The 14,145-nt window shown below is 48.3% G+C and overlaps 1 protein-coding gene across 2 annotated transcripts in view; it reads right to left on the bottom strand.

The window, feature by feature from the left end:
- UVR8 (Regulator of chromosome condensation (RCC1) family protein) overlaps positions 1-14,145 on the bottom strand; it is a 72,083-nt gene that overhangs the window by 46,573 nt on the left and 11,365 nt on the right. For both annotated transcript variants that reach the window (XM_086509040.1, XM_086509039.1), the window contains exon 4: positions 11,638-11,719. In XM_086509040.1, the coding sequence (XP_086365166.1) occupies positions 11,638-11,719 (82 nt within the window). The remainder of the gene's footprint in view (positions 1-11,637; positions 11,720-14,145) is intronic.

The raw sequence follows: 14,145 nt of genomic DNA, 5'->3' as shown, positions 1-14,145 counted from the left end.
ATCCCGTAATTTACGTTGGCCTGCTGACGTGGCAGTGCATACCGATTTCCTGATTTTACGCTGACATGCTGACGTGGCGATTGTACGGAATTCTGCTTTTAGCGCTGGCTGCTTTTACTGGCAAATTTTGAGCCAGTTAATTTTGGGATAGTTTGCTTTTGAGTTTGAAAGCTTTCGGGGCTCTGCTTTTAGCAACCCTTGTAACCTTTATAATAAAGCCAAGGGGGCTCACTCTACAGAGCATCTGGACAAAGAGTCTAAGAGCAAGCACCCGCGGGCAGTTGTACTTTGTTCAAAGATTTAATATAAAAGAAATACCGAAAGGGGCGCCAGTCGTTGGGGCCAATACCTCTGGAATCCTTTGATGAACTTGCATCTGGTTTCCTTAGTTTGTCGGAACCCTCTAATTCTCTAGAATCCTCTGATGAGCTATCATCTGGTTCCCTTGATTCATCCCCTTCACTGGCAGACTCTTACCTTTTTGAGGTAGATACTATCCTGCCCGGCAAGCACTCCAAATCATTGCTTGGTCATGTCCCATAAGTCTCTGAATGGAGATCTCTGGCAGTAGTCATTCAATGTATTTTTCTGTCATTTTCAAGTGATGCCAAGGCATGATGACATCTCTTGCATATCCATCTAATATCCAAGTTGACGTGAAAAAAAGAATTTTAACCACGTCGCATGTGTTTCTCTGTGTCACAACAGAGTAGATCACCATGCCTGAACCGTCCTTTTGAAGTAAGATGCCGCCTGTCGTTGCCTGGAATGTTCTGAGAACTGCTCTCCAGAGAAGGCGACGTTAAACAATTGTACAAACTCAAGGGCTCGATGGGTGTCCTGATCGCTTGAAAAAAATGTCTGAAACCTGACGACCTGACTCCCTTCCTTGAACTCCTTGGTTTTCGTGTTGATTTGGTCATTGTCAAAAGAGGACAAGCTCTCCTCCTCTTAATTGCTAGATGGCCTTCCATGCCTCCTAGACTTTTTCAAAAAAAACTGCTTCAAACAAATCTCGTCTTAGGTGCTTAGAAATTGAAGAAGCTTCTGAACACCCTCGAACACTTCAAATGGCGTCTTCCCCGTGTGTCGTTGTAGGCAAACTCCACCAAGGGCAAATACTTTTCCCATTTAGTCTTCTGATCCGAAGAAGAAGAAGACTTCAAAACCATTGAATTGGCTATTTCAAATTGCCCATCTGTCTGTAGGTGGAATGAGGATAAGAATTGCAACCACATGCCAATGTTCTCCCTGATTGCCATCCAAAACAACTAGTAGACCAGGGATCTTTGTCCAAAACAATGGACTCAGACATGCCATATATTCGAACAGTTTCGCCAGAGGATCGGGCTTAACTATCTTCTTTACTGCAGAGCAGTGAGCCTGCTTACTAAATCTGTTGATGACCGTACATAGACCATCATGCCCACTCTGAGTTTTTGGGAGATCAAAAATGAAATCCATTGCAATACTTTCCCAAGGACGGGTGGAAATGGGTAAAGGCTGTAGTAATCCCTATGCCTTAAGCCTGTCAAACTTGACCTTCTGGCGTACTAAACAACTTCGAACAAAGTCGTCCACATCCTTCTTCAGTCTCGGCCAAAAGAAATGACGCTCCACACCTTTAAAATTGGTGTCGATGCCGCGGTGACCCATAAAAGGTGGACAATGGCACTCACTCACAACCTTTTTCCTGAACGGCTGTGTGACGCACAACATCGTTTTCTTTATCAAGTAGCCATCCCGTATGGAATATCCTGCTACTACCTCCCCATAATGTATTCAAGTGAATACATCCAAAAAAAAATCCGGATTACTGGCGTACTAATCAACCATATCCTCAAAGCTTCTATGATGAATCGCGGAAATAGCCAAGACTAGGGGCTTCCGAGACAATGCATCTGCCACCAAGTTTTTTTGTCCCTGCACATGGACAATCTGGAAGTGAAACTGTGACAAGATGTTAGGCCACTGCATTTGCTTTTCCAAAAGCTGCTTCTGTGACAAGAAGTAGCGTAAACTCTGATGATCAGTAAAAACCATGAAATCGGCTCCGAGTAGGTAATGTCGCCACTGAGTAAGAGCATGGATCACTACGAGTAGCTCTTTCTCATAAATCTGTGTTGTCAATACTGGCCTTGAAAACAATCGGCTTTCATAGGCAATCACATGGCCTTCTTGCATTAAGACCGCTCCCAGACGACGACCACAAGCATCACAAACAAAACTTCAAATGGCTTTTGCAAGTCCGGCAAAGCCAAAACTAGTCCAGTAGTCGGTTTTTCTTTAAGTGTCGGAAAGGCAGTCACCTGTGTGGATCCCTACGAGAAAGGGACTCCTTTCTGTGTCAAAATATGCAAAGGGGAAGCTACCTCTGCAAACTTTCAAATGAACCACCGGTAGTAGGAACACAAGCCCAAGAAGCTTCTAACTTCATGAACATTCTTCAAGTCAGGCCAATCGCAGATAGTAACACTTTTGGCAGAATCCATCTGTACCCTTTTTGCTGAGACGATGTGTCCCAAGAAATGTATCTTAGGCAAGAAAAATTCGTCTTTCACATTTATAAGCAATATATGCTTCCTCAGTGTCTGGAAAACCCACAAATGATCGGTATTCTTTGAAAATCCAAAAAGTCGTCCTAAAAGCTGTCTTGTAGACGTCTCCGGGAGCAATACAGATTTGATGAAAATCACTTTTCATATCAATTCGGCAACTAGAATTCTGAAGTCCGTCGAGTATATCATTGATCCTCGTAAGGTGGAAATCTATTCCGGTTCATTTGTTCTTTATTTTGGCCTCGGCTAACTCTGTAAGGTGGCCGGTTCGGTGGTGTACTACAAGGAATCAATCATGTGATCTTCACGATGTGAAGGAGACAACTCACTTTGTTCGCCTTCAGAGAAACAGTCAGCCGCTACTGCAAAAAATCTTGTCGTTCTTTGACGAGGTCAAACATATTCGACCTTCAATCATCATGCAATTCTCTCAAGAAAATCTACCTAGATGAATCCAGGATAAGCCCAGATTCACCCTTGAAGGAAAGTGCAATCTCTTTGCCCTTCATTTGTCAAAGTCGCTTTCTCAGCCCGATAGTCAACCACGGCGTTGTTCTTGTGGTACCAAGGGATTCCTCGGAGGACATCACACCCTTCCAAAGGCATGATATAACAGTCCTCGTGCCCTAAACACCTCTGACATTGCAAACGAAGTTTGCCAATGATCCGTGTAATGGCAACATCCCGTCCAAGTGCCGCTAGAACTGCCTCCAACTATGGCCTCAGCCTGTCGGCTGTAATTCCAAGTCGAGCCGCCAATTCAAGTGAAAGGAAGTTGGCCTTGGCTCCTCCATCAAAGAAAATGAGGGCTTCCTGATCATTCACTTGCCCCAAGTGCGGCAAAGTTTTGTACTTGTCTTCATCTGATTCAGTTTGGGCTCCACGCAATGTGGTACCAGTTCTGCTTTCATCTTTCCTTTTCTTCCGCACTCAGCTGCTGCTCTGTAACGCTCAAGTTTAACTTCTGGTGGTCCTTTGGTTCAGCGTCTTTTCAAGCGTTCTTGTCCATCTCTTTCTGCGAGTACACGTTCCGCTTTTCTGCACTCATTTGTCCTTTCGGCTTTCCTCCCTACCTGAGAGGAGAAGCAATGGCTACATGCCATCTCGAGTAAATCTTATCAATCGGGTAATTCTTCAGGTGTTTCGCCAATCTTGGGTCCCTAGAGTACTTGATAGTGCGTCCTAGGGTTCCGATGATTGACTCTCACGTGCCAATGGACAAGAGAAGCAAAAGACTCTACCCACAGGTCCCAGGGCACAAGGAAAGAATGGAAAAAGGGAATGGTTGGTAGATCAAAACATTCCAGAGACCCAAGATATGAATTTTGAAGCCGAACAGTACAAGAGGGACTTGGACACTGCTTTTGCCAAGGTCCGGGAGGCTTTAGAGAAATCTTAAGAACGACATAAGAAGGCAGCAAATCGACATCGTCACGATTTGAAATTAAAGGAAGACGATTGGGGGCTCTTACGTTTTGAGAAGGCACACCTAAGAAAACGAAAGGGAAAGGAGCGGCTTTTTTCAAAGCTTAGCATGAGGTATTATGGCCCTTTCCAGATTAAAGAAAAGATAAATGATGCCTCCTTTAGACTCAAGCTACCGGATACTTGGAAGATTCATGTCAGGTGACACATCCAATCCTATGTGTCCGTGGACAAGCTACAGCATGATCAGGGTTCAGTCAGTCCAGTCAGTCTAGATTTAGAAGTGATCTGGCACTTTTTGTGAGTCTATTCGTAGACCGTGCATGCCCAGTCACTTAGCATAGATGCATATCCTTTGGTTACACAGCATGATCACCAGTATTCCCTTCAGAATCCATCAGATTCAGTTAGGGGAATTTTCCAGTGCATTTAGCCTTTTTCCCCTATTTTTGGTATTTTTCACTTATTGTTTTTAAGTGACTTTCCAACAAAAGTAGGTAGGGCAATTTTGCTAAGTTAATATATAAGCAAACCCAAGTTAGCACTTTCTGGCACAAGAGACAACAAGAGCACATGCTCAACAGGCACCTTCTCAGCAGAACCCCAGCAGGAACCCCTGGCGTTTTTGGTCTCCACCCTCGCCATAGACTTCAGCCCTAACGTTTTGGTTTGCCATCGCCAGCCTCCACCACAGCCTGGCGTTTTCAGCATTCCCTGACCACAAGCAACCCCAGATCACCTCAGATTGCATAGCGTTTTCACTAACGCTAGGAAAGCAGCCCAGCGTTTTTTATTTTCAGCCTTGATGCAGCAAAACAGCAGCGTTTTCAGCATTAAACACAGTAGCATATTTAATCCTTGAAGCATTGCAGATATCCCCCATTTTCAGCCATAGAAAACGCAGCCAAAACAATCATTTTCAGCCACCGAAACAGTCCCGAAATTCAGCAGATAGAAGACCACAGATTTCAGCCCTAAGTTGCCGTTGTCATCACCGTCGTCGTCATCGGCACAGTCCCAAGTTGCATCAGTCCATTGCGTACGCATTGTACCACTTTGTGCAATCAAAAGTAGACCACTCTCGCCGACGAGAGTGGGGCCTTCGGAGGAGGGTTTTACAACGTCTCTAGTGTTGTATCTCTCTTCTCTCTCTATCTCTTAGTCTCATACACTCGCACGCAGTGTCCATTCACTTTGTTTGTGATCATAGTACTTTCCATTAAGAAGGGAAGGCTCTCCCTTCCATAAGAACTAAAAGGAACCTTGAGCACAGTTCAGAGCACTCATCTTGAGCAAAGCGCAAACAATCATTACGCTGCACCTAACAATTCACAATGCATTCTATGTGAGTCTATTGAAGCCTTTTAAAGGTGATGTGCCCCTTGATGGGGAGCTTGATGAGCAACCCAAAGTGGAGGAAAGCGAGGAGATACTCATTCCAGAACAGATTTTGGCACACAAGGAAAGAAAGATAAAAGGTAAAGTGATTCGGTGGTTCTTGGTTAAATTCAAGAACTATCCCGCATTGGATGCGAAGTGGGTGGAGGAGGAGGACCTAGCAGATACTCCTCACATTTTGGAACTTTACCTTGAAGCATTCGGTTTAGCATAGTCTACTCCAATAGAACCCAAATTCAACTAGGGTGAATCTAGTGCAGCAGGTTTGCACAAGAGGGGAGTCACTCCGCTCCTTTGGCAACGGATTACCCCGATTTTGAATAAAGTCACTGATGTCCCCTTTGGGTTTCAGGGATCTTAATGGGCTGACTAGTATTTTGTTGTATGCCTTTATGACACGGAATTCCCGAAAATGAATATGATTGATTTCGAAAATGAATATGATTGATTTGTATACTCTCATTTGATTTGTTTAAGTGCAGGAACTGAAAGACGAAATGACTGCAACATTTCGGTCTCATAAATCTCTATAGACATGATCGCAATAAGGATTATTAATAGCGGATCAGTGAGGTCCGAAATACGTTGCTGATGGTCATGGTCTAACAAAAGCAAACTGTCCCAAAATCAACTGGCTCAAAATCTGCCAGTAAAAGCCCCCCCCCCCCCCCCCGGTTCTCTACGCTTTTGCATCATCAACTTTGACATGGTATCAAAGATTAGTGCTCATTGATTGTGGGAGGAGCAACGTGTGGAGAAGAAGAATAGAGTGCAAAGATTGCCGAGGAGGAGCGGTGGTTGACGTGGTCGACAGCTTCAAAAAACGCAGCATTCTAAAATGCTGGTAGTGGCAGCTTGCTCCAACAACGTTTTGAGATGTTATTGGGCAAGCAACTATAAGCACGGCAAGAGGCAGTGTTTTAGTAGCTTTCTGAAACGCCGCTACGTTTTGACAAATGGTGGCGCCTTGGGCTACAACATTCTGAGACGCTGGTAGCAAGGGCAACCTGGCTCATCAGAGCGTTTTGAAACGCAAGGCATAGAAGCCAAAAGCCAGTAGTTTTTAGGCAACATTTTGAGAAGCTATCACTACAAGGCGCTACGGTCCAACTACCCACAAGAGGCAGTATTTTGAGATGCTAGAGGATTTTTTTGATTGGCTTGGGGACACTTTGGAGCTTTTCAACGTGCAAGAAGGAAAGACCTTCATTTCCAGAACTTGTACCTCAAGATGGCCCCCCCTTGCTCAACGACCAACGAAGGAGAACCAAGACCAATACCAACTCATGGCTTTGGAAACCGGATCAACCACCATCCAGTTAGCGGCCTATGTACTCACAAAGTCCTCAAGGAAACCGGCAAATTGTTTGGCTCGAGATTGTGAAGCCAAAAGCAAATGGACGAGTTTGCTAGAGGACAGAGGCAAGCTTGATAAGGATGGCAGTACCAGTACTCAGTTAGTTGCCTCGGTACCCACATGGTTTGAGTTTTTCTAAATGTGAGATAACGCTTTGGCTCAGGAGTTTGAAGCCAAAGACAAAAGAAGGAACTCACAGGAAGACAAAGACAAAGGCAAGCTAGAAAGAGCTTACGGTAATAAAGATTTGATAGAGGAAATCGGCATGGCACATGTGGTGGCGACCACAGTGGCCACAACACCAAATTTCTAGTTAGAGAGAAGTTGTCGCCACTAGCTTTAGCCGCCAGAGAGAGGCTTGTGAATGGCAAAGAGGGGCAAAGAGTGCTCCATATAATTAATTTGGACCCTTGTGTTGGAGTTCAAGTTACTGGTGTTTGAACCCGTGGGTCGGAGTTCAAGGCACATGCATCTGGCACGTAACCAATCAGACGTATCTAAAACACTATGGATGGGTGTATCAATCCATTGTTGTTGGTCAGATTATGGACAGGATGTGTTTCAAAGTTCATTGTCTCGGAATGTCATGCGCCTCCATTTGCACGGGACAGGCACATTCTTCCAGCCACACACATGGCCGAGAGATATACTATTGACCAACCTTACAAAAGGACATTGACGCATTTGTTCCATAGTGCATCACATGTCAGAAGGTAAAGTTTGACCAAGGAAAATCACAAGGTTTATTAGAGCCATTATCTATTCCATACAAGCCGTGGAAAGCATTGCAATGGACTATATTGCAGTTAGCCAAAGAACCAATAGGGAAATAATGCTATATGGACCATTGTGGACAAGTTTAGTAAGAGGGCACACTTCATTCCAATGAAGAATACAGTGGGAGCACAAAAAATGGAAACCGTCTCTCTCAAGTATTCAAACAACATGGACTCTCAAAGTCTATATTGGGAGGAACTTGTACTTGCTGCTACTGCTCGCCCGCCATCACCAGCACACCCCCCCCTTCCCACCCCGTGCGAGCTACCCCCTCTCTCGCGACCAGCTCTCCCGCTCCTCCCTCCCCTCGTCCTGCTCTCTCGCCCCAGCCCGCTCCTGCTTCCAACTCGCGTCCTATTGTCCCTCCCAGCCCGCTCCCTCCCCCCTTCGTAACCCGCTCGCCATTTCCTCCCTTGCATACGCTGCTCCCCCCCCCCCCCAAAACACATCTCGCGCAATCCTCCCCCGCATCCTCTTCGCCGACTGACGTCTTGCTCTGCTGTCTTGGAGGCCGTCCACGCCAACGGGAGCACGTCTATCTCGACTTCTTCGCAGTAGCAAACACAGATGGAGGCTCATGCTCCACCCCAGAGGGACTCTTAAGAAGCCCCCTCGCTCGACCCTGCAGAGCCCACCATCCGACTTGCTCTCTTGCCGACAGAGCAAGCAAGCCTCTCAATAGAGGTGGAGCGTCTCCAAGCAACCTCCGTCATCTGCAAGATCATCAGCACCCGACCTAGTAGAGGGAGGTGCCTGATCTCCTCCAGGCCCACCTTCTCACAGAGGTGGGCAAGATCCGCAATGTTCAGCTCCTCGGACGTGGCTACTATCAAGTAGAGCTTGAGACCTCCGAGATGGCGTCCAAGATCATTGCGATGAGCCCCCTGGCCATCCGTGCAACACGAGCTCACTTTCGACAGTGGCGCCATGGTTTTGACCTAGCTACCGACATTCTTGTCGAGGAGGCAGACCTTCCCATCTCAGTCTGCTTCCCCGGCTTGAGGAGGGAGTACTTTCCACTTCTGTTCAGGATAGGCTCAAAGATTGGGACCATCTTGGAGACACCTCGCATGGCAGCTTCTGTAGCTTCCAAGGACTGGCATTCCCACAATACGTGCTCTGGTTCGGAACACCCACACCCTCCTGAAGGTCATTCTACTACCTCGGGTGAGTGGAGGTTGGCTCCGCCAGAGCGTGGAGTACTCGGGCCTTCCGAATCAGTGCTTCATTTTTCGACAGATAGGCCATCTTGCGAAGGCCTGTCCATGGAGGAGGCCCCGACCTTCACCTCAGGCTCAACCCCAGCCTCCTAGGGCTGGCCAGCAGCAACAAACAAAGTCACAAGGTACTCAGGCAGACTCATTCTCCGAGCCTGGGACTCAGGCAAAGGAGGGCTGGCAACAGGTTCGCGATCGGCGTCGACAGGGGCCACCACGTCAACCTGGCCCTCCAAGTGGTCGTCAGGCTCCAGGCCAGCAGCAGTGGATTCCAACAGGGAACCGTTTCGACTCTCTTCACTAGGACGAGGTCCCAACTCAACCCTCCACCTCAGCCTCACTTTCAAAAGCCCCTCCTCCCCCCGAGTTCTCCTCCGCCCCTCCCCCTTCCTCCTCTTCGCCTCCCCCCTTTCCCTCTGCCGCTCCCCCTCTCCTCCATCCCCCACTAGCCCCCCTGCTTCCACATCTCCTCCCATTCCTACCCCGCAACCGTCCCATGGGGCAGGACTTCCTCGACTGCTAGGAGATTTCTTGGCAGTGCTTTTGCTTGGCGAGAGAGGGACAGCCTTTCTTGCGAACCCCCTTTCTGGTGCAGATGTCTCCCTTTGCAGCAGTTCCTCGTGGACTGATGAGCTTCGACATTCATCGTGGGTGGGACTTCTTCGCCTACCACTTCACACGGTTTCTCGACGATCCTTCACCAAACTTTTAGGCATTTTGTTTCAGGTTCATGTATTGTTCCTTGCAGCTAGAGAGATAGAGGCCCTAGACACAGCGGTTGGCTTCTCTTTTCCTTTATGTGGCAAGGACCAGACTGAGTGGACTTTGGACTCAGTAATGGAGTGGCTGCAAGCACAGGCCCTCGAGTTCTCTCACCACATGGGAGACCTGGGTGTTACAAACCTAGTACAGACTTTGTGGTTGTTGGCCAAGTTCTCAGTGACACCTCCAGACTCGGTAGAGAGTAGACACATTGTGGTACACTTCTTTGTTGACACGCAAAGCCCACCATGCTATGTATACATACATGAGGACTCCTGTCCAGAGGAGGTTGCCCTGCGTACGGCACGCTCTTCTTGGGCCTAGGCTAGACATTCTTTGCAGTCACGCCTAGCTCAGGAACACTCGGATGTGGATTATTCCCCATCCAAGCCAGCCTCGAAGATAGCGCGGTTAGCTGTTGTTGCAGCATCGGTTCTTTCTCGTTCTCCATGAGGATTGTCTCATGGACCGTGCAGGCCCCGGGATTAGGTGGACCACCCCAGTTTCAGTGCCAACGGGGTCAATTGCGTCAGGAGCTTCAGCGATGCCTTCTGGGCAGAGAGATTGATCTTCTTAATGCAGGAGCATTATCTTTGTGAGAGCCACATTAGAGGATGTGGTCAGCTTTTGCGTGGTCGATATGAGACATTTTGGTCAGCTGCATTTGGACCTAGTGGTATCCAGGGAGGGGTATATATGACAATTTCAGACTCTTGGCAGCAGGCCATTGTGGGCAGAGGTATTATTGTGCCTCGCGGGGCTCAGTGGATTACTATGCAGGTTCAGGGCTGCCTCTTGGGCTTCCTGAACATCTATGCGCCCAATGTGGCGAGTGCACGTGCAGAGGTTTGGTCTCACATTGTAGAGTCTCTGCCACATGCAAAGCAATGGTGCATTGGGGGTGACTTCAACATGCTAGAGGACCCCTCTGACACGATTGGAGGTAGCCATGCTATTGTGCACGGGGCTGAGTTGGCAGCTTGGGAGAGGCTATGTATGACTTTTGAGGGTTTCAGATGTTTGGCAACACTCTGGCTTTGTGAGGCCCCAAGACAGCTTGGCCTTCTTGCTCGGACCGCAGAGTGGGAGGAGTGAATCTATCTCGGATAGTTTGCTTCTGCGCCAGTGACCACATCTCTGACTTGGGTGGGTCACTTTGTATTTTGGCTGGGACATCTTTTTCGGACCATGCACCAATGATCCTCACTGTGACAGATAGACAGAGGAGGGGGAGCACGAGGCTACGCATCCCTGAGAGCATTTTGTTGGACTCAGAGCTCAGAGAGCGAGTGGTGACTCTTTGGACAGAGGGCTTGGACACGCAGGACTCCCCTGCTGACAGGCTTTTTAGCTCCCCACTTTTATTGAATTTACTACTGACTATCTTGAACATTCTAAAGGAAAAAACATTGAAAATTATCTTACTACGAAAATTATCTTGAACATTCTAAAGGAAAAAACATTGAAAATTATCAGGATTACACCTCTTTCTTCTGCACATCATGAAGGTAATTCTGCAACAGACCACATCTTTCTCTTGTGGCATGTCATTATGATCCGCACCTCTATTCAATATTGAGAGAGATATCTATCTAAGCACTACTGCCATCCATACATACCCTTAGTGTTACCATAATTGATGCACCCACTTAAATTCTAATACACTTCCACACTATTGATTATCGTATTTACATTTGTACTGGCAAAGCACAAGTTGCGCTCGCATGAAATCACTGGTTCAAAATGATAGCTCTTCTGCAAGACATCCTTGGCCTACAGCCCATACAAGTCCCTCAGTCTGAAAAACTTCTTATATATTATAATTTATATCCAGTCTATTGCAAACACACTGTTCATTTCCTGCCATGTGTTGCACGGCAGTTCCAAGCTAGCAATCAGTTAACAGGCAAGAAAGAAATCATGTAGATAGTATGAGTCAGCCAAGGTCAGAGACCATATTTTTTATCACGTTCAATCATTTCCGGGGATGGCTTTCCCTTACACCAACCACGAAACTGTTTAATGTGCATTAAACAGTACAAATCGAAAAACATTAAACCACACGTGATCTAATGTGAGGACAAGCTTTAGATAACATTTGATTATTCACCATAACATTGCACACTACACCAACCCAGCTTACCTGGAAAGCTTGAATAGTACAAGGTATGAGACAATCTTCCGTGTGACCATGCCCAAGTTGTCCATTTTGGTTTCTGCCCCAACTGGCCATCAAAGTAAAAAACCTTGTTAACCATGCAATAAAACAAAATAAAAAACAAACAAACAAATTACCAAAGAACTTAAAAGGATGATGCATCAAGTCATAGCAAATATTAGTCAGGCGGGGAATTGAATTTCACCTTCTTCAATCATAGTTTTTCCATATGGGTATGTAAGTCTAGAAAAAATACAGTTCCAATCCCCAAAAAACTCCACACCATACAGCCCCGAAAAAAGTATGTTGTCACACTTCAAAAACTTTAGTTTTAACAATATGTCTTCATCAAAAAATTTAGTGAGCAAGCCCAATTATAGGGAACGCGTATGATTTTGGCCCTCAAATTGCAATTTAAGGCTAAAAAGTCAAATATATCCCGGAGAAACACGGCCCTCCCGCACAGCCCGCTCCACTACTCGCCCTCTGCCCATTCGCGTCAGCCTCTCCCCCACCCCTCCCGATGCCTCAGCCCGACGTCTCTCCAGCCCGCCTCCCCTCAGCTTCTCACAGCCTGCAGCCTGCTGAACCCGCCTTCGCCCACCCTCCCCCCTTTGCCCCCCCCCCCCCCCCCCCCCCCGGCCTCGCTCTGTTTAGCCTCGTCCACTGGTGCTACTTGCCGGGTTTCGCAAAGGGTTGTCTTCACGTGTCCCCTTTCCATCACAGCAGCAGACAGAGATGGAGACTCATGCTCCGCCCCAGAGGGACTCTTCAGAAGCCCCCTCGCCCGACCCTGCAAAGCCCACCATCCGACTTGCTCTCTCACCGACAGAGCAAGCGAGCCTAACCGCAGAGGTGGATCGCCTCCAAGCGACCTCCGTCATCTGTAAGATCATCACACCAGAACTAGCAGAGGGGAGGTGCGTGATCTCCTCCAGGCCCGCCATTTAGCAGAGGTGGGCAAGATTCTCGATGTCCAGTTTCTTGGGCGTGGCTACTACCAGATAGAGTTTGAGACTCCTGAGATGGCGTCCAAGGTCATTGCGATGAGCCCCCTGGCCATCCGAGCAGTTCGGGCACACTTTCGACAGTGGCGCCATGGTTTCAACCCAGCGATTGACTTTCTTATCAAGGAGGCAGATCTGCCCATCTCAGTCGGCTTCCCCGGCCTAAGAAGGGAGTACCTTCCGCTCCTTTCTAGGATAGGCCCAGAGATTAGGACTGTCCTGGAGACTCCTCGCACTGCAGCCTCTTTAGCTGCCAAGGCGGCCGGCATTCCCGCAGTACGTGTTTTGGTTCGAGACACCCACTCTCTCCCGAATGTCATCCTACTTCCTAGGATAAGTGGCGGTTGGTTCCATCAGAGCGTGGAGTATTTGGGCCTCCCGAATCAGTGTTTTATTTGTCGTCAAATGGGCCATCTTGCGAAGGCATGTCCACGGAGGAGACCCCGACCTTCACCACAGGCTCAGCCCCAACCTCCGAGGGCTGGCCAACAGCAGCAGACAGAGTCACAAGATACGCAGGCAGAGCCACCCTCCAAGCCTGGGGCTCAGGCGGAGGAGGGTTGGCAACAGGTTCGTGGTCGGCGTCGACAGGGGTCACCACGTCAGCCTGGCACTCAGAGTGGTCCCCAAGCTTCAGGCCAGCAACAATGGGTTCCCACAGGGAACCGTTTCGACCCTCTTCAGCACGAAGAGATCCCAGCTCCACCCTCCACCTCAGCCTCACCTCCGATAGCCCCTCCCTCCCCCCCCCCCTCTCTCTCTCTCCCGCTAGCCCCCCTGCTTCCACAGCTCCTCAAGCGCCTACCCTGCAGCCCCGAGGGGACAAGACCATCCTCCGCTGCAAGGAGATCTCTTGGCAACGCTTTTGCCACGAGTCGCTTGGCGAAAGAGGGACAGCCTTTCTTGCGAACCCCCATTCTGGTGCACACGTCTCCCTTTGCAGCAGCTCCTCGTGGACAGACGAGCTTTGACATTCGTCATCAGTGGGACTTCTTTGCCTATGACTTCACACCTTTTCGTGACGACCCTTCACCAGACTTTGAGGCAGCTTGCTTCAGAGTTCATGTAATGTTCCTTGCAGCTAGAGGGATAGAGGCCCTAGACTCAACGGTTGGCTTCTCTTTCCCCTATGTGGCAGGGACCATCCAAAGTGGACTTTGGACTCCGTGTTGGAGTGGTTGCAGGCACAAGCCCTCGAGTTCTCTCACCACATGGGAGACCTACGAGTTACAAACTTGGTTCAGACTCTGTGGCCATTGGCCAAGTTCTCAGTGACACCTCCAGACTTGGCAGGATGTAGACACATTGTGGTTCACTTCTTTACTGACACGTAGAGCCCGCCATGCTATGTACACACCTAGACAGAGGAGGTTGCCCTTCGCACGGCTCGTTCTTCTTGGGCCTGGGCTAGACATTCTTTGCAGATACAGGATACGGATTATTCCCCATCCAAGCCAACCTCAAAGATAGCACGGTTAGTTGCTAC

Source organism: Adiantum capillus-veneris, chromosome 3, assembly GCF_014529385.1.
Source record: "Adiantum capillus-veneris isolate H3 chromosome 3, ASM1452938v2, whole genome shotgun sequence".
NCBI classification, from domain to species: Eukaryota; Viridiplantae; Streptophyta; class Polypodiopsida; order Polypodiales; family Pteridaceae; genus Adiantum; species Adiantum capillus-veneris.
Note: the sequence above shows the minus strand (reverse complement) of the source record. Positions and strands in the feature narration are given on the sequence as shown.